A 27,355-nucleotide genomic window follows, 5' to 3' on the forward strand; every position below is an offset into this window, starting at 1 on the left:
TTGGTTACATATATTTCTGTTTGTATTAAGGCTTTCGTGCTTTATATTCCTATATATATATATATATATATATATACACACATACTGACAAAATATTTAAAACATCTTTTGTTTTGTTTTTGTGAACTGTCAGTTTCAAAGTAAGTCTGGATTTATACATTTTACATGTAGCGTCAAGTACTGTGACTATGTTTAGATTGCAAAAAAAAAAAGTGAGGACAAGAACACACACATCTTTATTTAGACTCAGTGCTGGTTCTTTAATGAGATGACTTCCATTAAAACATGAGAATAAAGCTCAAAATCAGTGCAGTTTAGGGTCTGCAGCAACAATTCGACAATGACAACAACAGCATGAAAACAAGAGTGGCAATAGACTTTCATCAAACATCTCTGAATATTTCATAATCACTTGTGCTGAATAAATAATCCAATTTAAAATAGAAATATGTTAATATAAATACCAATAACAAAGACACATTCAACCATATAACACTGACAACAGCAGCAAACTTTCCTCTCATGAAACTAAAAATCAGCATAAAGCATATATAAAAGCATTCAGCTGGTTAAATAAACAGAAGAGACTACGTCTACCTTAAGCATAATGTATATAAATAATTTGTACTTTACAGTTTAGTTACGATTAAAATGTTACTTGTGCCCAAGCTGCCATGACAAAGGCACAGATACATATATATTTCTCTGAATCTGAGCCACATGTATCATGGTCCATCGTTTTTTCAGAATGCAAGTCATATGTGCTTCTTAGCCACAAAATCACACGCGCAAATAAATAAATATATGTTAAGAATAAAATTAAACATAGACTTAGAATGTTTTGGCTTGCCAATATTAATACATATCAACAGCATGAAATTATGCGCAAAGAATTGGGGAAAAAAAAGTTGGATTGTCATCAACAAACAACAAATGACCTTTGCATGTGGTGGGCAGCAGAGATAGAAAATAAAGATACATATTAAACTGAAAACCATAGAAACCAAGAACTCAACACTGAAAAATATCGGTGACCTGGAAAGAATGATCTGGACCTTGTGCATGAAACACTTTAAGCTCAAAATATCTGGGCAACTGTGAATATGGACCAGAATTTTGTTCAGCGCTCTTGAGGTGTTTGGAGCCAACTTCATTTACAACAGGGCTAATATGTGTGTATAAACAGCGTATGTGTGAATTATTGCGTGTGTGGGTGTGTGTTTGTTTGTGTGAAAGAGAGAGAGAGATTACAAAGCTGATCTAGCTATGATTATTTTGGCTGCTGATCACGTTTCCGCCTGGAGGGGCAATATGTATCGAGTCCAGGATTGGCCGCAACACCTGACCAAATGGCCTGAGAGAGAAAGAGAGAGCATGAAGCACTGTGAAAATCACACAGATCTTCTTACATAAATTTGCGGCATTGGAAATGCGACAGAGGAAAATGAGAGAACATCACAGTTATACAATCACAATTGGGTGAATCTGACAAAAACATGGTCAAGGTCACAGTTCACTACTAAATCAATAGATGCAAATTTGCATAAAGAAAAGAAAAGGCCTATTTTTAAGACCATTAAATGGACAGTTTACCCAAAAATGAAAACTTATGTTATTCACAATAGTGGCTGTTGTCTATACAATGCAAGTCAGTGGAATACAATGTTGTTTTGGACCTTTTTGACTTTAAATGTACTTATCTTCAGGTCATCCAAGATGTAGATGAGTTTGTTTCTTCATCAGAACAGATTTGGAGTAATTCAACATTACATCACTTGCTCACCAATGGATCCTCTGCATCTTATTGTCTTTGACCCATGGACATATTTCTTTTCATTGGCACAAAATTTTCTGTACATTTAAGCACTGTCTCCTCAAATTTTCATTACCATTATGCACCCAAACATTTTACTTTTTTGTAATTTTTATCTTTTGACTAAGTGTGCCGTACGTGTCCTGAAAAGTGAAGCCAAAACATTTCGATCGCCCCCCGGTGGCCGGCTGCAGTATAGGTTATAAACCCCGCCTTCTCCATGTAATCTAATGGGACATGAGCCAATCGAATTACACTTCAAATAATTTTTTTCCAAAGATGGTTTCCATCATGTGAGGTAGTTCTTAAAATGCTGATTCATGTTCAGGTGTTCGTTTTTCTAATAAGTTCACTTTTAGATAGTTTTTTAATGCTATAAAAATGGGGTGTGGTGTCATGATTGTGATCTTGCGATTGGGTCTGCGGGAGTTTGGGCGGGATTTTGATAGCGCGGCTCGGCCTCACGGCACTACTGCGCAGACTCTGGCTCCAAATGAGTCTCTACTGCGCAGACTCTGGCTCCAAATGAGTCTCTACTGCGCAGACTCTGGCTCCAAATGAGTCTCTACTGCGCAGAATCTGCGCAGACTCTGGCTCCAAATGAGTCTCTACTGCGCAGACTCTGGCTCCAAATGAGTCTCTACTGCGCAGACTCTGGCTCCAAATGAGTCTCTACTGCGCAGACTCTGGCTCCAAATGAGTCTCTACTGCGCAGAATCTGGCTCCAAATGAGTCTCTACTGCGCAGACTCTGGCTCCAAATGAGTCTCTACTGCGCAGACTCTGGCTCCAAATGAGTCTCTACTGCGCAGAATCTGCGCAGACTCTGGCTCCAAATGAGTCTCTACTGCGCAGACTCTGGCTCCAAATGAGTCTCTACTGCGCAGAATCTGGCTCCAAATGAGTCTCTACTGCGCAGACTCTGGCTCCAAATGAGTCTCTACTGCGCAGACTCTGGCTCCAAATGAGTCTCTACTGCGCAGAATCTGCGCAGACTCTGGCTCCAAATGAGTCTCTACTGCGCAGACTCTGGCTCCAAATGAGTCTCTACTGCGCAGACTCTGGCTCCAAATGAGTCTCTACTGCGCAGACTCTGGCTCCAAATGAGTCTCTACTGCGCAGAATCTGGCTCCAAATGAGTCTCTACTGCGCAGACTCTGGCTCCAAATGAGTCTCTACTGCGCAGACTCTGGCTCCAAATGAGTCTCTACTGCGCAGAATCTGCGCAGACTCTGGCTCCAAATGAGTCTCTACTGCGCAGACTCTGGCTCCAAATGAGTCTCTACTGCGCAGACTCTGGCTCCAAATGAGTCTCTACTGCGCAGAATCTGGCTCCAAATGAGTCTCTACTGCGCAGACTCTGGCTCCAAATGAGTCTCTACTGCGCAGACTCTGGCTCCAAATGAGTCTCTACTGCGCAGAATCTGGCTCCAAATGAGTCTCTACTGCGCAGAATCTGGCTCCAAATGAGTCTCTACTGCGCAGACTCCGGCTCCAAATGAGTCTCTACTGCGCAGACTCCGGCTCCAAATGAGTCTCTACTGCGCAGACTCTGGCTCCAAATGAGTCTCTACTGCGCAGAATCTGGCTCCAAATGAGTCTCTACTGCGCAGACTCTGGCTCCAAATGAGTCTCTACTGCGCAGACTCTGGCTCCAAATGAGTTTCTACTGCGCAGAATCTGGCTCCAAATGAGTCTCTACTGCGCAGAATCTGGCTCCAAATGAGTCTCTACTGCGCAGAATCTGGCTCCAAATGAGTCTCTACTGCGCAGAATCTGGCTCCAAATGAGTCTCTACTGTGCAGACTCTGGCTCCAAATGAGTCTCTACTGCGCAGACTCTGGCTCCAAATGAGTTTCTACTGCGCAGAATCTGGCTCCAAATGAGTCTCTACTGCGCAGAATCTGGCTCCAAATGAGTCTCTACTGCGCAGAATCTGGCTCCAAATGAGTCTCTACTGCGCAGACTCTGGCTCCAAATGAGTCTCTACTGCGCAGACTCTGGCTCCAAATGAGTCTCTACTGCGCAGAATCTGGCTCCAAATGAGTCTCTACTGCGCAGAATCTGGCTCCAAATGAGTCTCTACTGCGCAGACTCTGGCTCCAAATGAGTCTCTACTGCGCAGACTCTGGCTCCAAATGAGTCTCTACTGCGCAGACTCTGGCTCCAAATGAGTCTCTACTGCGCAGACTCTGGCTCCAAATGAGTCTCTACTGCGCAGACTCTGGCTCCAAATGAGTCTCTACTGCGCAGACTCTGGCTCCAAATGAGTCTCTACTGCGCAGACTCTGGCTCCAAATGAATGTCTACTGCGCAGACTCTGGCTCCAAATGAGTCTCTACTGCGCAGACTCTGGCTCCAAATGAGTCTCTACTGCGCAGACTCTGGCTCCAAATGAGTCTCTACTGCGCAGAATCTGGCTCCAAATGAGTCTCTACTGCGCAGACTCCGGCTCCAAATGAGTCTCTACTGCGCAGACTCTGGCTCCAAATGAGTCTCTACTGCGCAGACTCTGGCTCCAAATGAGTCTCTACTGCGCAGACTCCGGCTCCAAATGAGTCTCTACTGCGCAGACTCTGGCTCCAAATGAGTCTCTACTGCGCAGACTCCGGCTCCAAATGAGTCTCTACTGCGCAGACTCTGGCTCCAAATGAGTCTCTACTGCGCAGACTCTGGCTCCAAATGAATGTCTACTGCGCAGACTCTGGCTCCAAATGAGTCTCTACTGCGCAGACTCTAGTTCCAAATGAGTCTCTACTGCGCAGAATCTGGCTCCAAATGAGTCTCTACTGCGCAGAATCTGGCTCCAAATGAGTCTCTACTGCGCAGACTCTGGCTCCAAATGAGTCTCTACTGCGCAGAATCTGGCTCCAAATGAGTCTCTACTGCGCAGAATCTGGCTCCAAATGAGTCTCTACTGCGCAGACTCTGGCTCCAAATGAGTCTCTACTGCGCAGACTCTGGCTCCAAATGAATGTCTACTGCGCAGACTCTGGCTCCAAATGAGTCTCTACTGCGCAGACTCTGGCTCCAAATGAGTCTCTACTGCGCAGAATCTGGCTCCAAATGAGTCTCTACTGCGCAGAATCTGGCTCCAAATGAGTCTCTACTGCGCAGACTCTGGCTCCAAATGAGTCTCTACTGCGCAGAATCTGGCTCCAAATGAGTCTCTACTGCGCAGAATCTGGCTCCAAATGAGTCTACTGCGCAGACTCTGGCTCCAAATGACGTAATTTCCCCTAAGATGGCAGCGGCCATATTGAGATGTATTAGCTTCACTTTTCTATAGTGGAATAAAGCGGAGACATGTTGTCCATCTTTTTTTACAGTCTATGCTTTTGACAATAAATATACACACTGAAAAGAAAAATAGTGTAGAAACTATTTTCTCTAAGAATCACAATTAGAAAGAAACGACAAGTAACACTTTGATTTTCTTATAAAACGCATTCCAATAATCATTAATGTTTCAATAATCAGGGTTTGTACAGATACTGTAAAATGAAATTTTGTATTTCAAGGTGTAAATGTATTACTTTTTTCGTTCTGTTTTTTGTTAACATGTCAACACATCCCTTACTGGTTACTATAGTTAACCAAAAATAAACCATGGTTTTTTCTACACTGACCATAGTTTAAAAATGGTATTTAGTAGTAAAACTGGTTCCACTGTTACAAACAATCGGCGAGTCAGGTGATGGGACTGCTTCAAGCATTCGCTGCGTTGCAGAGCGCGGTGGATGCAGTACGTAAAGTTGGGAACGCGCACAACAAGCCCTAGTGCTAGATGAGTTTCAGTGCTTAAAAGGTATGTAAAAATATATTTTTCTAAGAAAATGACTGAACATTTCGGTAGACAAGACCCTTCTTCGTCAGCTGGGATCGTTTACAGCCATTTGAAGCCACATTTAAACTGCATTTAAACAGCATTTTGAAGATTGAAAAATCGGGGCACCATTTAAGTCCATTATATGGAGAAATTTCCAAATATGTTTATCTAAAAATATATAATTTCTTGACGACTGAAGAAAAAAAGACATAAATATCTTGGATGACAAGGGGGTGAGTAAATTATCTGTAAATTGTTGTTCTGAAAGTGAACTACTCCTTTAAGGGATTTGTACACTTTTCTTTCTTTTTTTCTTTTTTCTTTCCTTGTTTTGTTTGTTCAGAACTTTACTGTCTTAATGGTTTGATGTTTTCCACTGTTTAATAAAAGAAGAATCACAAAAAAAAATATTGTGAACCTGCTTCGAAATCCTGATCTGAAAAAAATGATTCGCGATTCGTGATCCGCACTCCGAAGTTCCGATCTGAAGCAAAGGATTTGCGAACCCACTCCAAAGTTTTTATCTAAATCCAACGATTCATGGTCTGAAGTAGAGGTCTTCACGGGTCCAAAAATTCGTACCCGAACCCGAAGAGACCCGTAAATGTCCTGGACGGAACCGACCCGGACCCGTATTTTATTTTAAAGTGGGACCCGAACCCGTGAAGACCCGAAATATACCTTAAATGTACTAGTTGGACCCGAACTCGGCTGGGAAGACACAGACCCGACTGTACCCGATCGGCACATAGGCTATTGCACAGCAAACTGCTATTAACTATAAATAAGTTGCGAAGGAAAAAAAAAACTATTTTGGCGTAAACTACTGTTAGTAGCGTTGCATACAGACCTCCATCAGTACATTTACATGTTAGGCTGTTCTTCTTTCTTGCCGACAGAAAGACCCTTTTTAATCCACTATTCCAGCTTTAGTTACTTTAGGGCAGGCTACTCGTGGTCACGGTCGGTGAGGAATGACCAATACTTTTTTCTCTCTAAGTCAACTTCGACCGTTGTGTTTACCCTTTTGAACTACAATAACGATACTTTTGCAGATTGTAATAAAGACTCGGCGCAATTGTTTTATTTATTAGTTAATTTATTATTAATTTATATTATTAATTTATAATTAAACATTTTTTTCCAAAAAGGCACAGAACAATGAATGCGGTAAACTTTACTGCGTGCATCTTCAATAACAGTATCTTCTTCAGTAAGATAAAGCAATACAAAACATGTTTAGAGCTCCACCTAGTGGTCATCTTATGAAACTTAAAGGAGGAATTCGCACGTATAGCACGAGACAGCTTGATAGCGTAAATAGCTTATTCTGAAAAGAGTGTATTTTTTCCACCATATTTTCTATTATCACTGTGCTCTCTGAGCCGAGCCTGACCAAAAAATTAAAATATAACAAGATGGTTCTTCCGTATTATTATAGCCTAAATGTAAGAAAGAATGCTATGTGTACTATGGCAGAGTAAAAGCAAAGCCCTTTAAGGCCTTAAAGGTATTCTATAGTATTTGGCAGAGTTTCTCTGTGGCTCTGGTCTTTGGTAAAAGTTGCCAGCTCTGGTTGCCATAGAAACATTTCATGCGCGTTATTTTAATGCAGTGTAAACATCACAGACAACATTAATGTGACTGTTCATTTTCGATCTCATATTTTGTTGCTCATGTGAAATAAATAAATGTGCAAGGCTTTTTATTTCACATTACTCATGAAGGAATCCATGATCACCGACCGTCCGTTTAAGTTAACTCCTCCTGCGCTCTGCTTCTCGCTGCTGCGGTCACGCGACGCGCGTTTTTTTTTAAATTTATTTAATCTTCTTCTTTTTTTTATTTCCTTCTCACACTTTTCTTATCATAATTTTACAAGATGCAAGTTACAAAACACGTGCAAAGTGGTGACTGACACTGGAAGGTGCGATGTTCTCCGATTGACTCGGGTATTACACAAGTTAAACATACCCGGGACCCGAAGTAATAGATTTGGACCCGACCCGGACCCGGCTAACCATTTAAAATATAGACCCGAACCCGTACGGGTCCCGGGTCGGGTCCCGGGTCCTCGGGTCTCGGGTCCTCTGTGAAGAGCTCTAGTCTGAAGTCCCAATCTAAATAATGATTTGCAAACCATCGTTTCAGATTAGGACTTGGAGCGTGGATTGCAAATCCTTACTCCAAAAAAAACCTAAAACAAATGGTTACTATAGTAAACTATGATGACCACAAATTAACCATGGTTTTCTTACATTAACCATAGTTTTAAAATGGTATTAGTAGTAAAACTGTGGTTATACTAAAAAAAAGGTTAAATTTTTACTATAGTAAAACCACGGTTACTTTTCTTGAGGGATTTGTAATTTTGTATATTTTCTCTCTTTCTTATTTTTTTCTTTGTTTTGTTTTTATAACTGTACTGCCTTAATGGTTTGATGTTGTCTACTGTTTAATAAAAAAATCACAAAGAAATTGGCAAACCCGCTTCGAAATCCTGATCTGAAACAAATGATTTGCGTAACATGCTCTGAAGTCCTGAACTGAATCAAACTATTCACAATCCGCACTCTGAAGTTCCAATCCATAGCAAAAGATTCACGAACCCGCTCCGAAGTTTCAATCTAAATCCAATATGAATAATGATTCGCGAACCATCACTTCAGATCAGGACCTGGAGTGTGGATCACGAATCATTTAATTTGCAAACTAATTCACAAACTCGCTCTGAAGTTCCGATCTAAATCAAATGAATCACGATATGTGATCTGAAGTCCCGATCTGAATCAAATGATTTGCGATCCGATTCAAGCGCTACGAAACAGTGAATCATTGTGTAATGCAATGGTTTAATTGATTCTGAATTCAAAAGCTCAGTTTCAATTTAAAAATTATTACAAGCGATGTCAAAATTCAAAAATAAATGTCTCTTTCAAATTGATCTGGTTTTTGCTAGTGAATCGCTTGAAATGAATGATCGAAGTCACAAGTTTGAATGAATATAAAATGACTGTTTTTCATTGACTGTTACTCTTTTTGCATCTTCAGCCATGTTTACACAACACTGTCAATACTACTACTGACTAAGTGGTTATTACGTTTTAAATATGGATATTTTTCTTACACAAACGCATCAATTTGCTACAGGAGGACTTTATTCACCCCACAGAGCCATGTGAGTCACTTTTTATTATAGATGGATGCACTTAATTGGACTTCTTTTGACCTGTTAAAGAGAAACACCTGCCTATTGCTATGATTGGCAAGCTTTAATATAACTCCAATTGGATTTGTCTGAAAGTAGGAAGTCATATACACCTAGGATGGCTTGAGGATGAGTAAATAATGGGCTAATTTTCATTTTTGGGAGAACTAACCCGAAAAAAGTATGTTGTTTTTTAAATTGTTAAATTTTGCATGAAAAGATATGTGCTTATTAAAAAAAAACCTTGTCTTTAAATAATTCAAGCGGTTTTCAAGTATTTCTTCGAAAACATAAAAAAACAGTGCAGATCACAAGCTATTTATTTGTCCTCTGGATTTAGTTACTAAATATTTACCCATCAAGTGGAAGTAAAAATAACACAGGGAATCTTCTTGAACTACGTAAGCATGTATGTGAGCAGGTTTATGTTTAGCATACTCACGTGGAGAGCACTTCAGAGGGCAGATCTGTGATATAGGAGGGAATTTTATTGCCAGTGAGAAACTGGGCCACCTCATTAGTGAACGTGTTACAGTTGTGTTCAAACAATCTGTACTTGTCACCACTGGAGAGAGAAATAGAGAGCAGAAATGCAAGCGATGCATGTAGAGCACATGTATGCACAGTCCAAAAACTTTAGAATTCCTGTAGCTACTTTTATTTTCAGTAACTAACAACTGTCAAAGACACACCTACCTATATGTTGTCTCTCCAAGTGAGGACAGATAATCCATAAAGATCTCCTCTGTCACCTCTGTGCTTCCTAACTCCACCACTGTGTCTGGAGGTCCAAGCATTGTCCCACCCTGTAAACTCACATACACAGTATGGTACATACTGTCCTTGTAGCTGCCCTGGAAGAAATGTGCCTCTTAAGAACAATTATGTTCCAAAGGCCTAATCTCAACAAGCTGTTGTCCAAAAATAAAAGGACAAAAACAATGCGCTAAGTTCAAAAACGTAAACTGAGGGCTCACAAACAGCACAATATGAAGTACACTGTGCATATTTTTGGGCTACGTTTTGAAGTGCTTGTCCTATCTTGAGTACTAAAAGTGGGTTGCGATTTTACCGGTGGGCAACTAGAGATCCCGGCACCACCATAGAAGAATTCCTCTCCGTAGACCACTATAGATGTGTGCCTGTGTTGACATATGAGCATACGGAAAAACCATATAGTTATATAACTAGACATTTGTGACCCTGGACCACAAAACCAGTCATAAGTAGCACGGGTATATTTGTAGCAATAGCCAACAGCACTTTGTTTATGTCAAAAAATCATTAGAATATTAAGTAAAGATCATGTACCATGAAGATATTTTGCAAGTTTCCTACCGTAAATATATATAACTTAATTTTTGATTAGTAATATGCATTGCTAAGAACTTCACACAACTTTAAAAGCCATTTTGCAAGCACCCTCAGATTCCAGATTTTCAAAAACAAACCATGTATCAATGGAAAGCTTATTTATTCAGATGATGTATACATTTCAATTAAAAAAAAATTGACCCTTATGACTGGTTTTGTGGTCCGGGGTCATATTTATATATTTAACTTATTTACACATAAAACGTTTAACCAATAATCTGTTCTGGGCGAATATTAATTCACTTACCAGATCCCATCAAGCTGTTTTCCTGCAAGAAAAAATGTGCTTTAGAAATCAGTGGTTTGAACCACTTAAATAGTTACATTGTGTACAATTTAATGAACCTTTATAATCATAATCGCTAACTCCAGCACGATTAATTACAATAGAGAACATGATGTGCTAAAACAGTTTGTTCTTTATAAATAATTCTAGATAGAACCAGATAAACAGGTCTCGATGAATATAGCTGTCACGGTTAACTTGTGAATAAAAAATTTTGTTGATAAGCGTTTTTATCAGCTGTAACAGGCGTCGAATTTATCAATCCTAGTATAGTAACGGCTTCTCATTAATATTCATAAGCAATTCGCTATTGGATAGCGACGCCGCAACGTCACCACTACATTATTAATAATTAAGAACTAAGTCGTCGCTATTGAAATGTTGCCAGTCAACGTTAGAATTCGCTCATTAATATTCAGTAGCGAATATTTCTCATTGGACGTTTACCAGGCTGTGACAGCACGATGGAAGTAATATAAATGAGTTGAACCTTCTTCATGGTAGGATTGGAAATTTAGCGGCCCTCGCCGATGTAAAGGTAAAGATAGATATACTGTTTGCATCACTCACCTAACATTATCGGGCTGAGCTGTCGGGCCATTCCCCTCGACAGATCATAAATGAAGAGCTGCACTCCGAAAGTCGAGTCGTGTTGATCCATGTTTGTGATGCTGGAGGCTGAATGCGGCTGACTAGCCTGTCTGCGGCGGTCTCCTGCAGTTACACGGCCTTGAGATTCTCAAACGATCACGACTGACTGAAATCTCAGATTTGAAATTTCTAAAATAATACAGTTATATCACTTTTTGAGAGTCGATGGCATAAGGAGGGTCTGAGTAAAAAAATGAGCAAAGCCACTTTAAAACGGTAGCAAGATAAATAGGCTCTGTCCTTCCAAGTCGCCAATGAAGAAGCGCATTAATTCAACGGCACGACAGCGCCATCTATCGAATGCGCGTGCAAGCGTTTACCTCACGACATTGTAAGCACTAATAAAACTGTTGTTTGAGTTTCAATCTTAAAATTGGTTTCCATATATCAACTATCATCCGTCCTTATTTTCGTGTTACTGTTCTTCATCCATTTTATGTTTGTATACGTCCAGTTTAACATCTTTACTCTATTCATAACTTACTATTGTTACTTTTTTAAATCAGCTTTGACTGTTGAAAAGATTTGAGAAGAGATGAGCCAAAGCCTCCAGAAGAATTCGGGGAAAAAGTGTTTTTGGTGCCATTTGTTAACAAACATTAACAAACAATGAACAATACATTTATTACAATATTTATTAATCTTTAGTTAATACACTCATTATTAACTGTTAACAAACACTTTTGATTTTAATAATGCATTAGTAAATGTTGAAATTAGTATGAACTACGATTAATAAATGCTAGTGAACTAGTGAAACCTTAAGGTTTTTATTGTGGTCTTATTATTGTTTTGAATTAAATAAACTTTATATATATCTAAAAAGACCTTCTAACAAAATCACTTTTTTTAAATGCACTAAAAATATTATTAAACTATTTGTTTATGTAAACGGAAAAGGAACATTCCATTTGATCATTTTGCAAATATGGGAACATTACTTTTGAATGTTCTCCACACATTCGTTTAAAAAAACGTTCTAAAATGTTTCAGAAAAAACGTTCCATGGACGATGTATAAAAATGTTTTTGAGAACATTTTTTAAGGAACATAACTTTGAACAAACGTTCTATTGATGTTACTGAAAGAATTGTCCTTAAGTTTAGAAGGAACCTTCCCAAAACGTTCTGAGAACATTCCCTGTTAGCTGTGTTTCTATGTATCTGTATGAGTATCTTTAAATTTGAAAGGTTGAAAAATAACAAAATAACTTCTTTAAAACATTAAAAATATTCTTGACCTTTTTTATTGGTTCTGCAAATGGTAAGGGAACATTCCATTTTATCATTTTGCAAACATGGAAACATTATTATATATAAACAGGTAACATTAAAAAAATGTTAGACATAAACTAAAATGTTTCCGAAAAACGTTCCATGGACAATGTACAAAAAAATGTTTTTGAGAACATAATTAAAGAACAGATAACTTTGAACAAACGTTCTATTAACGTTAGTCTGAAAGAACGTTTGTCCATAAGTTTAAGAGAAACCTTCCAAAAACGTTCTGAGAACGTTCCCTGTTAATTCCCTGGGTTTCTATTTATACATCTATCCGAGGGAAATGCATCTTATTGAGTATCTCAACTTTAAAAGGTTTAAACTTTTAAACAACCCGATAATGAGACAGATATGCTTTTTAATTCTCAAGTAAAACCCTTTCTGGGAAACAAACAGTACATTTTTGATCTATTTAATTGTCATCTTTTGCGCATTTTCTGGAACATTCTAAACGCTTAACGTAAAAAGCGTGGCTTAGTGTATGATAAAAGACAATTATATCGGAGGACTAAATTCGGTACACAACTTTTTTTGGAGAATTCTATGGCAAGAATGAGAATCCCGAAAATGAACGCAACACAAAAAAGGTAACGTTAAGCGTTTTCCCCCATAAAAAGAAAACCATTATGACATAGATTATCGTAAAACAGTTATACTGAAGGACGGAACTTGTGTTTATATACTGGGTTCATCTGTTTGCACATATAAGCTGTGACGAAGGTCTTCAACATCATATCCTTTACGCGTTTGCTTAATGTTTTAAATAGAAACGCTTAACTTTAGCCATTGCGTTATACTCATCTGCTTGCCTGCATAGTCTGATTTTAGTCCTTCTTTCACTATCTCTGTGAATTGATTACACCTTCTCACATGTAAGTGAAAAATAGCGGAATTCTGTCGATGTGATTTAAATTTGGTGATTACACCGAATAAAGCAAAACACTGATCACATCATGCGAGGGTGGGAGGTGTGTAGAGCTGGAAATGAGGGACGCTGGAATTCTCTAGAATTCTGCGGAACTTTCTGTGGAATTCTGTTGGCGCAGATTCCGGGAAGGGTTAATTATCAGTGTTATTGGGCGCATTTCTCGGAAAACACTATTTAAGTACTTTCATTGTGTTCTAGGTGTATGTGCGTGTGTGTATACGGATCACGTTACTATATACAGGGCTTTACATCAGCCTCTGCAATGACCTGATATTCTCGTGTAACTCAAAAGTGACTCATCGCACTAATACGTCTTTATCGCTCAGAGAGAGACCACCTTTTCCCGTCTTTCATTTCCATTTCTTGGCAAAAACAGTCGCGCTCCTTCCTCAGCGCGCGCGAACTCTCGTGGCGACTCGTGCTCGGTGCAGCGCTAAAGGGACTAACGGAGTTTGGCAAGCCATTTTAGCAGTCGTTCTTTAAAACTAACTAGTATTTGTTGTTTTTTGATTACCATTTTAGTGATATCTAATGTAAGTCGTTTTTGACATAAGTGTCTGTCAAAATGGATGAATGTGTTAGCCTACTACTCATTGCCTTGGTAGTTACAGCTTTGACAAAAACTTTAAAATTGAGTAAGTTGGACACAATTATAAATAAATAAATAAATGCACAATAAATCCGAGTCTGTGCTTTTTGCATTCACTTTAGAGAGCAGCTCTCAGCACCGCATATTTGATGCATCTCTTTGGTGAATTACAGGTTTGTCTGTTTTATTTCATCTATAAAATTGTTACTGTGCTGTAAATATTTTTTTTTATGTAAAGCAACAAGTTTTGCATCTGTCTTTAATTGATTGAAACGTCTGATGGCATGCATAAAATAAATGACTGATTACTCATAAATATAATGTCTTTCATTTTATTTTATTGCAAATATTTGCGTTACCTTAACTTGTTGGGTCTACTCAGTTTTATTTGTCATAGTACCAAATGTAGTTACTCATAAGAATTCATATTTTTCTTTATATTTACTCAGGTCCTACCATATATTTAATTGATTTCGCTGCTTTAAAATTTACTACTTGCATTTTTAAGTGTAAAAATGTTTAGCCAAAAAAGACATTCCCCCCCCAAATTCTTTTTTTTTTTTTTTCGTTTTAATTTTTCTGGATTCTGAATTTCTTTTTCTTTTCCAGTTTTAATTTTCTAGACTGTTTTTTAATGGTTGAATTTTAAAATATACATGTTGCTGGGAGCTAGGTTTTATTGAACGTTTAACAAAAAAATACTTTTTTTTTTTCATTAAACTTTTTTTACTCAAATTCAGTTTTATTTTTTTTACCACATTCTGTTTTCCTTTAATTTTCTGGATTCTATTTTCATTAAAGTTTAATCTTCAAAAGCATCTCTAATTCAATTATAAAAGCATTAACTTATTATTTTCTTTCTTTATTTAGTTAGTATATTTATTTATTTATTCAAAAATACTGTGTTGTGTATTTGATTTTTCTGGTAAATAAACTATGTAAGTAGTAAATATTCCTTAAAAAATATTCTGTAGATTAAGTCATATATTATTATCACAGTTTCGACGGGTTGCTGTGAGGAGCTATAGTCACTGTTTGTACATGATATGGCGATAGTTTTCCTTTAAAGAAACAGTCAAATGCTCATGAAGTGATGTTTATGTGTTCATATATTTATTTATTGACACAGCAGAGACTGGAAACATTGCAAATGATATATGTGTTGTAAATAAAACTGCATGCCATTCAATGACACAGAGACACACAGAACATGTAGGATTCATATTTAAATATTATTTAGCAGCTAAATATTCACAGACACTAGTCCATATTTAAATAATCTACTTTGGATTTATTCATTCAAAATTTGGCAAATTTCCCGACATTCCACATTATACAACAAATTCCATTTTTATGACTGGATTCCGCCATTCCGCCCACGTTTTTCAGATCGCGGAAATCATAGAGCCCATCTAGAAGGTACTGTTAACTAAAGAGTATTTATAAGTGACACTTAAAAGGAGACTAGCCACCATTAGACTACTAAATAGTAATACAAAAACAGTCAAATGTTAACAAGGCTTGCCATACACGGAGAAGTGGGTGGGCGCGAGCGCGTAAAAGCGTGCACGCGCCAAGCCAAGCCAGTGCGTACATGTGTCGCAGATTTTAAAACTCAGAGCTGGAACAGCGGCGGACCTGAGGGTGCACCAAGAGTTGCGCTGGGTTTAAATCCTAAAAAACACTCTGAGGGTCTACGCAGAATAGTTAAGAGACATTTCATCACCTGAAGAGGAGGAACGGGAAAGATAAGAAACTCTGTTTGCTGCACTGGATGATCTCATGAACATGGAGCTGTCATCAATAGGAGAGCAAGTGTTTGCCGTGGAGTCAATAACGAAGAAGCGAGTGAGAAAGGTAAGGACGTTGCTGGGTGCGTATAAAAACGCACTTCTGTCAGTTGCTTGAGTGCAGTGTATTCTGCACGCACTGTTTACTTTCTGTTTTGATATGATTAATACCCCCAAAGTCCGTACAGTTTTCTTCGGTTGCCAGTTCAGTAATGACTCATGAGTGAATAACACCTAAGCTTGCGTAACGTTTCGGAACTTTTTCGTTTCAAGACTTCTTCTCGTGTGCAAAACGCTGCGGTAAGTTGTATGTTATTCTCTAAAGTTTGCGAATTTTTGTAAGGTCTCTCGCTTGAATTGCGAGCGCTAGAGATGGAGGGGGGTGTGTGAGAACAGCGTGCGTGTCATCAGCATCGCCATCGATGCGCGTTTCGCTCGGAAAATCGCCGCGTTTAGTGGCTACGCAGTTTATTTGTAAGCGCGCAGGGTCAAGGATGATGCGTGTAACATCCGCGCAGTTGTCAAAATAATCGGACCAGTTAAGACCCACGGCAGAATAAACAAGATTAAAGATGTTTAAATAGAGATAAATAAAATAGGTCATATTTATTAATAGAGCACGCAAGAAGAGCAAGTATCTCTTTGGTAGGTGTTTATGTTTTTTATCTATTATTTTGTCTGTGGTGTACAGCCAGATGTTGTAATGTACAGTAATAGCTAGTGATGGTGATGATGACTAACGCTGCATGTGCACGCGGGTTTCGTTTCGTACGCTCGAGCATGAGGAGAGGAAAGACCTTCGCAGCTCCGCACGTTGCACAAAATGAGTTGTTTACGCGTTTCCATGGCCCCACCTATTTCCATCCCGTGAATGTTCCTGAAAGTCGCTGTTTTTTTTTTTAAATGGAACTCACGAACTCACCCCTCTATGACATCACGCGCCGTGACATTCGCAAACGCAGCGCCGTTTTCAGCCTGCATAATCTTGGATGTCAAAATACTACTGAGTGTTGACATCTTAAAGAGACAGGCGTGCTTTTTCAAATCTGTGGGATGTTTGTGTCATAGGTTTGTTGAGAGCAGAGTGGTGATGTATGTCTCCCTCTCAACTTTAAAAGTGAAAGTGACCCCTTTTCTTTCTCCTTCTCTTCCTCGTTTCAGGGAAATGTGGAGTATCTGCTAAAGTGGCAAGGATGGCCGCCTAAGTAAGTTTTCTCATAAGATTGGAAAACTCTGTATTAGTCATTTTGTCAGAGACAAAATACAACCTACAACTAGGACACGGTATGTGGGTGAATCTCACAAAAACCTGTCAAGGTCACTTTTCGCCAGCCCCCGAAAACAGATTAGAATAAAGACGACAAAAATACATACTGAATTAAAACATAGCGTCATATTATTATTTTCTCTCATTTCACATATTTTAGGGCTGAATCTCAACATAAACATATTTTACACCAAAATCAAAGAAAAAAAATAAAGATACTTAGCCTTCATTTTAAAAACATCAAGATGCTGTGTAAAATAATGAGAAATGAGACTTAAAAGGGATAGTTCACCTAAAAATCGTTCCAACCTATAAGACCTTTGTTCATCTTCAGAGCACAAATTAAGATATTTTTGATTAAATCCGAGAGCTTTCTGACCCTGCATTGACAGCAATGCAACTGACACTTTTAAGGCCCAGAAAGGTAGTAAAAGAATTTTTAAAATAGTCCATCAAATTGGTTCAACCGTAAAAAGCTACGCTAATACTTTTTGTGTGCAAAGAAAACACAAACAGCGATTTTATTTAACAATTTCTTCTTCAACGCATGCGTGCGGCACTGCTGACACATCAGCCAGCCGTTCTGACGTAGAACCTGGATGCGCTGCGCCTTGTTTATTTCGTCAGGGAGGATGACTAGCAATATTTTGCCCAGTCTTACTTATTTAAACCAGAATATACTGACAATGAACTAAGAGAGATGGACGTTCTGCATTAGAATGCTGGCTCCTGTTTTAGCAGCACCACACGCATGCGTCATGTACTTTCTGAAGAGAAAAAATAGTTGAAAAAAGTTGAACCTAGGGCTGTCACTAATTATTATTTTAGTAATCGAGTAATCTGTGGATTAATCTGCCAATTAATCAACTATTCGGATGATTATAAAAAATGTTTTGTAGTAATAAAAATAGATTCAAGTAAACAATAACCTTTAAAAGGACTTAAAATACATATTTAATAGCAATGAGGCAATAATTAGTTCAAATAAAGTATCAAAAGGTAAACAGGTGAACATGTTTTTATTGAACAAAACAGTTAAGATACATTATGTATTATAAACAATAGAGCAAATGGACATTACACATTATAACAAATGCCTGCGGAGGGCGCCAACAGCATGATGATTGTTTTTACACTTTACTGCGCCATCTAATCCTTGTTTAATAATGACTTAACATTTAATTTAAATGTCCACTTAATCTGAAATATTTTAGCCATTTCTATAAGACAGAAATGCTAAAGCCTCTGTAATTTCTTAAATATGTGGACATCAAAATGTGTAAACTCAAAGTGAGTTTAAAGCATAGACTGTAAAAAATATGGACGTAGTGTCCGTGACGTCATCCGTAGGTTTCTGAAAAGCGATTTTGATGCCTATAGTGGGCGGGATTCGGCCGTCGCCATCTTGGAATCGCGTCAGATCCCAGATAATCGAAAATGGACAATAAGGCGGGACGTGGGTGGAGCTGGGTGCTGAAACCACGCCTACTTAGCGCGCCAGTGGTGAAAGCAGCAGCAATCCCCGTCACTCAAGTGGCCACGCCCTTAATTATGCAGAACTTTACAGCTTGATATAACAAGTTGTAAATAAATTCACCCCCCTCACAGTTGACATGAAGGGCGAGATTAGCTATATAGTCTAAAACCACTTTTTGAACCAGGCTGTTAACATGTTATTTTCTGCTGTAAAGTTTGGCATTTTAACATGGGGAGTTAGGCCCTGATCACACCGAACGCGTCTTTTTGTTCTAAAAACGTGAGGCGCACAGCACTGCCTTTTTTTTGGTGACTTTTAAAAAAAGAGCAGTGTGCAGCGGTTTTTTATGTTGCTAGGCAATGACCAAAACAGCTGTCCTGTCAGTCAAATCACAGGATTATAGCGCGAGCGCTCTAAAATCTTTGGTTTTTGCTGTTAATTAAACTGTCATATTAGCAGAAACCCCCCAAAAAATATAGCTCCGGTTTACCCACGACAGACACCAAAAGTCGTAGCAGCAGGCGGCGAAAACGCGAGGCGCCCGGGGCGCATAAGCAGCGCGCAAACCATTCAAAAAAGGCGCCTCCACTGCAAAAACGCATTCGGTGTGATCGCAGCCTTAATGGGGCAGCATTTACTGTTAATGGAGACGTTATGACATGCACGTACATAACCTGCACACATGTAAATAATTCAAGCGCATATATTAAAGCTGCATCGCATATATATTTATTTAATTGAATTGTGAATTGTGAGTACAAAATTTTTGTCCAAAATTTGCACACGTTAAGAAATAAATACGACCTCACGTTGTTTCGGAAAGGATGACGAATACAACCCTCACCCTCCCGGAAAAAACGCATACAAAAATTTTGATTGAAAAAAACAAGCTAAAACGGCATGCTTGCGATTGCGCTTTTATGTCGCATTCACTTTTGTTCATACTATTAGGTAGGTTTAGGTGTAGTGCAGATGGTACGTTTGTTTTGATAGGAAAGGATGACGAACACGAAAAAAATGAAAAAGCATACAAAAATTTTGGACTCGTGTGCAATGACCTTTAGAATGTGGAATCCTTGGGTACGAAACCTGTCAAAAACCTGACTCACGATCAAAACGCTGAAAGCTGAGACATCAAAAAACAAGATAAAACGGCATGCTTGTGATTGCATTTTTACGTCACATTCACTTTTGTTCATACTATCAGGTAGGTTCAGGTTTAGTGAAGATGGTACGTTATTTTAAAACACCACGGAGCATTACAGTTATAACGTCACTCAACAGACATTTAGACTCAAGTCAGAACTGCAGTGACACAAAACCAACGTCAAATAAAATGTACCATATGTACGTTCATCTGTTTCAGTGTAAAAAAAAAAAAACATTGAAATATGAGCCAGGTATTTTTTGGAAATTCACCACAGGAGAAGACGATGTGATGCTCTGTTAAAAATGATAATAAATACATTTCCAAACATTTTTAAAAAAGTAGCCCTGAACATCATGAAGAAACATTATGTGGCTAAAATGACTGAATGAATAAATAAAATAAAATAAATTATTTTAGCTGTGCGCTGCTTCTGATCTGTTTATGATTGTCTGTGTGACTGTCAGGTACAGCACTTGGGAACCAGAGGACAACATATTGGACCCTCGTCTTGTCCTCGCCTACGAAGAAAAGTAAGTCGCATACTGGGAACCTTCGGTTACTGATGGGGAGATGAATAGGCTGGAGGAAATGGGATGTTCTTTCCTTTGCATCTTCCCATTCCTTTGCATCTCTCTATCTTTCTAACAGAGAGGAGAAGGATAGAGCTCTGGCTTATAAGAGGAAAGGCCTGAGACCCCGTCAAATTATTCTGCGGGTATGAATTATCTCTTCACTATTTATATATCAAGTATGAAAGTGATTATGATTATTTAAACTGTAATGCACAAACTTACCTAAGACAATATTTGAAGCCTCATCCAACTGTTGTGTCCTGTGTATGCAGCTTCTCTAACAATAACTACCATGGCCAAAGATTTTATATCGATTCATATTATGTATCCAACAATCTGATACACAAAAAACAGATCTGATGTAGTAAAATCTCCCAGAATCTGAACTTCTGATCATCTACAGGGTACTGTACTTGACTTTGTCTTTCTGACATGGTTCGAGACAGTTCTCTGTAAGTGCATCAGTGTAGCCATCTAGATTTCGAGATAATGTACCACAGCAGTTGTGAAGACACTTCAGTATTTCAGAAAGAGCATTCTAGCCTAGCCAGTATCTGATAAACACAGCATAATCTCAACTTTCTAACAGAACATCTACCCAATGGACCTGCGAAGTAAACACAAGATAACAGATAAACCCACCCCGAGAATCCGCCTGTCACTCAGCCGCTCCATGGGGACGGAAATAGACCAGAATGGGCGTCGCTTTCGTCGCTTGGAGAAACGCAAGAACAGGCAGTGCAGGTCTAAACTCTTGAATGAAATCAAACCATCCCAGCAACCAAGACATCCACTTCCTGTAAAAGAGTGGGATGGAGACGAGGAGGATGAGGAGAAGACGGTGAAAAAGATGAGGGAAAACGAAGAAAACGCAACAGAAGTGCACCAGGACATTCCAAGTGGTAGGTGTTGTGTGGCATCAATATGACAACTGTTGCTAAGATACTCTGCAATGAACATATTCAGGGGTCATGAAGGCCATTCTGAAAAATCCTGCTATGTATTTCTGAATCACAGTGACAACTGGCTAACACGCGTTTAATGTGATTGAGAAATACTCTTGATCATGTAGTATGGCATTCCAAAGATACCGTCCTGTGCAAAACACAAAAAGAACTTTTGTTTTAAGTTACTGTTTTTCATACAATTAAAGTGAATGACCATCAAACTTAAAAAGTGGGCCATAACACACCATAAAAGCAGTCCATATGCCATTTGTAGGGCCCTATGATTTCCACAATGTGGAAAACGTTGATGGAATCACGGAATCCAGTCATAAAAATTAAATTTACTGTATAACTCTGAAATTTTCCAAATGTGGGATGAATAAATTAGGGATGCACCGAAATGAAAATTCTTGGCCGAAGCCGAACCAAATTAAACACTTGGCCAAAGGCCAATTACCGAACATTACCGTGGTTTTTTTCCCCATGTATTTGGCCAATTTTTCACCAGTGCATAAATTAAATAGCCAAAATGTGCTCTTTACAGTTTTGTCTTGCTTTTCAAAAAAAAATAAAAATCAATTACAAAACAACAATTTAAAAATATTTACTTAACACTGAACATTTTTAACATTCTAATAGACGTTATAGCCTACCAACAAAGCACTATTTAACTTAAAATTAATAAGTTAGTGAAATAATATTCTTTGACCATTTTTAAGACCCCCTTGTTTTTTAATGTACAAATGATTGTTATTATTTTTGTTTTACTTTTTAATTTTATTTTACAGAAAAACAGTACAATTACAATGCTAACATTTATGAATGTTGACCTTTATTTTGGTGGAAACCCACAAGAAGACCTCAGTACTACTTTTTGCTGACAGCAGCAGATTTATGAATGATTCTCATAACGCTGTTTCAGCGCAGATTTTCCTCGCACTTTGGACTTTAAACCCTGGCTAACAAGTTTGTGCAGAGCTGTCAGGATACATACAATTTGTGCATGTATTAGACAACATAATGTTCTGTAGTTTATTTACTAATGGTTTAAGGCCATTTCATGATTTCAGTCCAACAACCAGCCCTTTCTCTTCTGAGATGCGAAGAGAATAGAATGCGGTTCTACACTCTCTCACTGTCGGTTGCTTGGAATGATTTTTGCTTCTTTCTCTGACAGTTTTAAATGCTTCCACACTGCCGACATGTTGCTGCATTAGTGCGCGCCTCTATTTGAGGTTGTCATTGTTCGGCATAATTTATTCGGCTTTTCCGCTTATTAATATTGCTATTTTCGGTGGAATAATTTCAGTTGCCGAACATTTGGTGCATCCCTAGAATAAATCAAAAATTAAAATGCGATAAGCATTAGTGTCTGTGAATATTAAGCAACAAAATACTGTTTAAATACGGACATGCATGTTCTGCGTGTCTCTGTGAATGAATGCCGCAGACACGGTTTTGTTTACTACACACATACTGAAGCACGCTTGACACTCTGGTGCTTTCAGCCTCTGTCGCCTTAGTATATGAGTACATAAACATAACACATCTTTAGAACTGCTTTGAGAGTCACTTCATGCACATTTTACAGTTTCTTGTGAGAAAAACCAAAACATCATATACAAACAGAAAAAATAAGGGTCTAATAATAAAATTATTATTTAAAAGTTATTCTTAAGGAATATTTATTAGAATTATTTACCAGAAAAATGTAAATACTAGGGCTGTCACTAACGATTATTTTGGTAATCGAATAATCAGTCAACTATCCTGACGATTAATCGAGTAATCAGGAAATTATAAACCATTTTTTGATGTAAATAACTAATAACTAAACTAGATGTACTAATTGGCTCCGTAATAGTTGCTAACACAGAGAGTGCTAAACGCAAGACAATACTTGGGCTGGAATGATTGTAATGGCCTTGTATTTATACAGTTCACGATTGGTTGCGGGTGAAATTGCAAGCCGTGCAATGGAACATGGGAAGTGTAGTCCAGGGTGATGTGTAACAGTCAGTGAGGTGAGGATTCATGACAGACTTAAAATACATAAATCAGTTAAAAATTGGTTCAAATAAAGTATCAACAGCAAGTAATCATATGGTTTTACTGAACAAAACTGAAAATACATAATGTGTTATAAACATTAGAACTAACATATTATGCATTATAACAAATGCCTGCAGAGGGTGCCAATGGCCTAATGATTGTTTTTACACTTTACTGTGTAATCTAATCAGTTTAATATTGGCTAAACATCATTTAATTCAAATGTCCATTTAATCTGTAATATTTTGCCATTTCTTTAAAACAGAAATGCTAAAGTCACTGTAATTTCATCATCAAACGTGTTAACACAGAGTGAGGATTTGAGATTTTACTTTGAAATCACAATGAACAGTTAGCATGTTTAGAAAGATAATGATGTGCTGTGTTGGCGTAGGTTTATAAATGATTTACCTTACAAATCTGATGAAATGGTGCATGTTGCATTCCCAGATGAACAATATAATAAACTCAAACTCACATCGCTTAGCTGTCCATGTTTTAAATGCCTTTGAAGTGTCCCGCTCTGTGCAGCGTGCAGTGTCACGTCTAAACAAACTGCATGTGCAGTCAGTGGTTTCTGCCACTAGAGGCCATAACAAAGACTATAGGGACTTTGCTGTATAATAAGGACCTTCTTAGCCGCTCTAGCAGCAAACCCAACACGGAAAAACTACCAGCATGGATTTTTGCCGATTGATAACCGATTGTTCCACCAATCAACTATCGGTGTCGATTAATCGGCAAAACTGATATATCGGTCGACCTCTAATTTAAATAGTCGAAAATCTATTTAACGCTCCATTTTAGCACACGGATCTCATTGAAATAAATTTAAACTTACCATTTTAGGACTTAAATTTATGTCAGGTTTGATGACAGTAATGTTGAACATTGGTTCTTACATCTTGCGGTCAAATGCTCCTCATTTTATAAAGTAAATTTCACTAGGAAGTCCATACGACTTCCACTTTTTTTTAGAAGTTATACAGTAGGAACATTTGACAAAAGTCCCTTCTGGCGTTGCTTTCACATCTCAAGTATATTCAGACTTGCTGTTAAAGGTGCGTTATGACAGGTTTTAAAGGGCTAGTTCACCCAAAAATGAAAATTCTGTCATTAATTACTCCCTCTCATGATGTTTCAAACCCATAAGACCTTCGTTCATCTTCGAACCTTGCATAGACAGCAATGGTACTACCATGTTAAAGGCCCAGAAAGGTAGTAAGGACATTGCTAAAATGGTTCAGTGGTTCAGTTGTAACTTTTTTTTGATCACACATCGAAGACTGTCATGGAAGAGCATTATTTAAACAACTATTTTAACAATGTCTTTACTACCTTTCTGGGTCTTGAATGTGTCAGTTGCGCTTGTGTCTATGCAGGATCAGATAAATCTCGGATTTCATCAAAAGGTTCTAACTTTGTTTTCCGAAGATGACTGAAGAAGGTCTTGCGGGTTTGAAACAACATGAGGATGAGTAATTAATGACAGAATAAAAATTTTTAGGTGAACTATCCCTTTAGGTCAGTGAAGATCATTGAGACCAAAAATAAAACATAAAAAGACTATAGGATCATGAAAGTTCATTATGATTTTCTGTGGTTTTCCCTCAGGTCAAGAGATGTCGGAGGGGTACAACTCTTCGCCAGAACATGAAGCTGTAATCACAATCAAGGAAACTGAGAACTGTTCTTCCATTTTTGACCATGCTGAGAAGCCAATCGAGGATACGGGTCCAGTTTTAGAAGCAACAGAAAACAGTACAATCACCGACACACAGGAGAATGAGCCAGTCACAAACACTGCAGGGGGTGAGGACTCCGTACGGGTATCACATGACACAACAAACACTGACCAATCACTACACAGCAGCACCAAGTCAGGAGCCGAGGAAGGTGTGTTCGACAAAATACAGAACAGACCTTCGGTTATCGAGGTCCATTCAAGCACTAAATGCAGACAGGAAGAGGTAAGAGAAAGAGGTGAGGTAGACAGTTCAGAGGCCAAAGAAAAGGAAGGGATGGATGCTGAAGTCACAGCAGAATGCACAACAACACTACAGGTCCCAATTGACCAATCACAAGCTCCTTCCACAACCGCAGTGCATCCTGGGAAAGTCATTGTGACTCAGGTGACGATAAATTCCTTGACCGTCACCATTAAAGAGGCCGTGAGTGCAGAAGGCTTTTTTAGTGACTCTGGGCTTGATGTGTAAGTTGACAAAGGAACCCAAGAACATACAATAGATTCATGTACATTTAGTCGGGACCAAGTGAATAATACAGTTTGTGGTAGTAAAGCAGATATTGTCTAAACAAGGTAAAGACACCAACAAGGTATTTGTTTTCCTCTTAAGTTTTTCCTTGTGTCATTGTGGTAAAATAACCGTTGAAGGACGACATTTCTGAATATACTCAGTGATGCTGTATGCGAAGACTTTAAGCATGTAAAGCGAATCTCTGTATGTGCACCACTTCTTTTCCATCATTGACATTACAATGAGAAGAAGCTGTTTTTCACTTCCAAAGACAAAACTACTGTTACGTCACCTGTTTTGTCCTGTAACCGTACAGGTGGGAAAAGGAAAGGCCACCTGGCTTTGTTTCCATATCTGCGCCTGAGCTGTCTTCACTCTGTTCGGAGGCACTTGGTGCATTTTTAAAGAGACAGTATTGGTTTACATTCACAACTGCTACAGTGGACGCTTTCGTAGGGGTAGATCCTGTTCATCTGAACACATGTGCTTTAGGTGTGCTTTTAGCATGGCAGAAATCAAAGCCGAGCCTAAATGACATGTTTTGGTCGTGGTGATAGAACATGGCTTGTCAGCTCTGTTGTTGCTCTCACATGTGACAACTACACTTGTTTTGCTGCTTGTATTTACAGCAAATAAAAGGAAAAATTCAGTTGTGAGTGATTTTGATTCACTTTGGAGTGACACTTTTTGTGTAACACAATTGTAACTTAACCTGCAATTGTGACAGTTAAAGTCTAAGAAAGGTTTACATACACCTAATTATTTTAGCAAAATAAGATTATTTTTTATTTAGTACTGAGCTGAATAAGACATTTCACATGAAATATTTACATGTAGTCTACAGGAGAAAATACTAGTTGAATTTAAAAATATGACCCCGTTCAAAAGTTTACATACACTTGATTCTTAAAACTGTGTTGTTACCTGAATGATCCACAGCTGTTTTTTGTTTAGTGATAGTTGTTCATGAGTCCCTTGTTTGTCCTGAACAGATAAACTACCTGCTGTTCTTCAGAAAAATTCTTCAGGTCCCACAAATTCTTTGGTTTTTCAGCATTTTTGTGTATTATTTTGATCCATCTTTTCACACTTAGGACAATTGAGGGACTCATATGCAACTATTACAGAAGGTTCAAACAATCACTGATGCTCCAGAAGGAAAGATTATGCATTAAGAGCTGGGGGTAAAAACTTTTGAACAGAATGAAGATGTCTCTGTTTTTTATTTTGCCTAAATATTGTATTTTTTAATTTAGTACTGCCCTTCAGAAGCTACAGAAGATACCTACAAATTCACCTGGCTCTTAATGCATTGCATTGCATTTCCTTCTGAAGCATCAGTGAACGTTTGAACCTTCTGTAATAGTTGCATATGAGTCCCTCAGTTGTCCTCTGTATGATTTTGAGATCCATCTTTTTCACACTGTCATTGTTGGAAAGGGTTCAAATACACAAAAATGCTGAAAAACCAGAAGAATTTGTGGGACCTGAAGGATTTTTCTGAAGAACAGCAGGCAGTTTAACTGTTCAGGACAAACAAGCGACTCATGAACAACTATCACTTAAAAAAAAAAACAGCTGTGGATCATTCAGCTAACAATACAGTATTAAGAATCAAGTGTATGTAAACTTTTGAACGGGGTCATTTTTATAAATTCCATTATTATTTTCTCTCGTGGACTATTACGTAAACGTCTTTTATGTGAAATATCTTATTCAGGTCAGTACTAAATAAAAAATAACATGCATTTTGTATGATCCCTCTTATTTTGGTAAAATAATTAACATTTTTTTAGATTCTGAAAGGTGTGTGTAAACGTTTGACTTGTTGCACTGAAATAATCAGTTACAGTTGCCATTATGAGCTATTAAGCAAGATATTTAC

General features: G+C 38.2%; 2 protein-coding genes across 2 annotated transcripts; one reads left to right on the forward strand and one right to left on the reverse strand.

Moving 5' to 3' along the window:
• Positions 1–218: 218 nt before the first annotated feature.
• Positions 219–11,430, reverse strand: desi1a (desumoylating isopeptidase 1a). Its single transcript, XM_073833534.1, has 6 exons — positions 11,080–11,430; positions 10,471–10,492; positions 9,922–9,991; positions 9,546–9,655; positions 9,292–9,414; positions 219–1,354 (listed from the first exon to the last, which is right to left on the reverse strand). Exons 1-6 carry the CDS (start codon positions 11,168–11,170, stop codon positions 1,261–1,263), a joined length of 510 nt encoding a protein of 169 aa, XP_073689635.1. The 5' UTR covers positions 11,171–11,430; the 3' UTR covers positions 219–1,260.
• Positions 11,431–15,537: 4,107 nt separating this feature from the next.
• On the forward strand, positions 15,538–26,119 carry cbx7a (chromobox homolog 7a). The gene is made up of 6 exons (XM_073833535.1): positions 15,538–15,814; positions 16,909–16,952; positions 20,106–20,171; positions 20,290–20,356; positions 20,803–21,115; positions 24,827–26,119. Exons 1-6 carry the CDS (start codon positions 15,740–15,742, stop codon positions 25,426–25,428), a joined length of 1,167 nt encoding a protein of 388 aa, XP_073689636.1. The 5' UTR covers positions 15,538–15,739; the 3' UTR covers positions 25,429–26,119.
• The last annotated feature ends 1,236 nt before the right edge of the window (positions 26,120–27,355 follow it).

The sequence above is a fragment of the Garra rufa genome, chromosome 1 (genome assembly GCF_049309525.1).
Source record: "Garra rufa chromosome 1, GarRuf1.0, whole genome shotgun sequence".
NCBI lineage: Eukaryota > Metazoa > Chordata > Actinopteri > Cypriniformes > Cyprinidae > Garra > Garra rufa.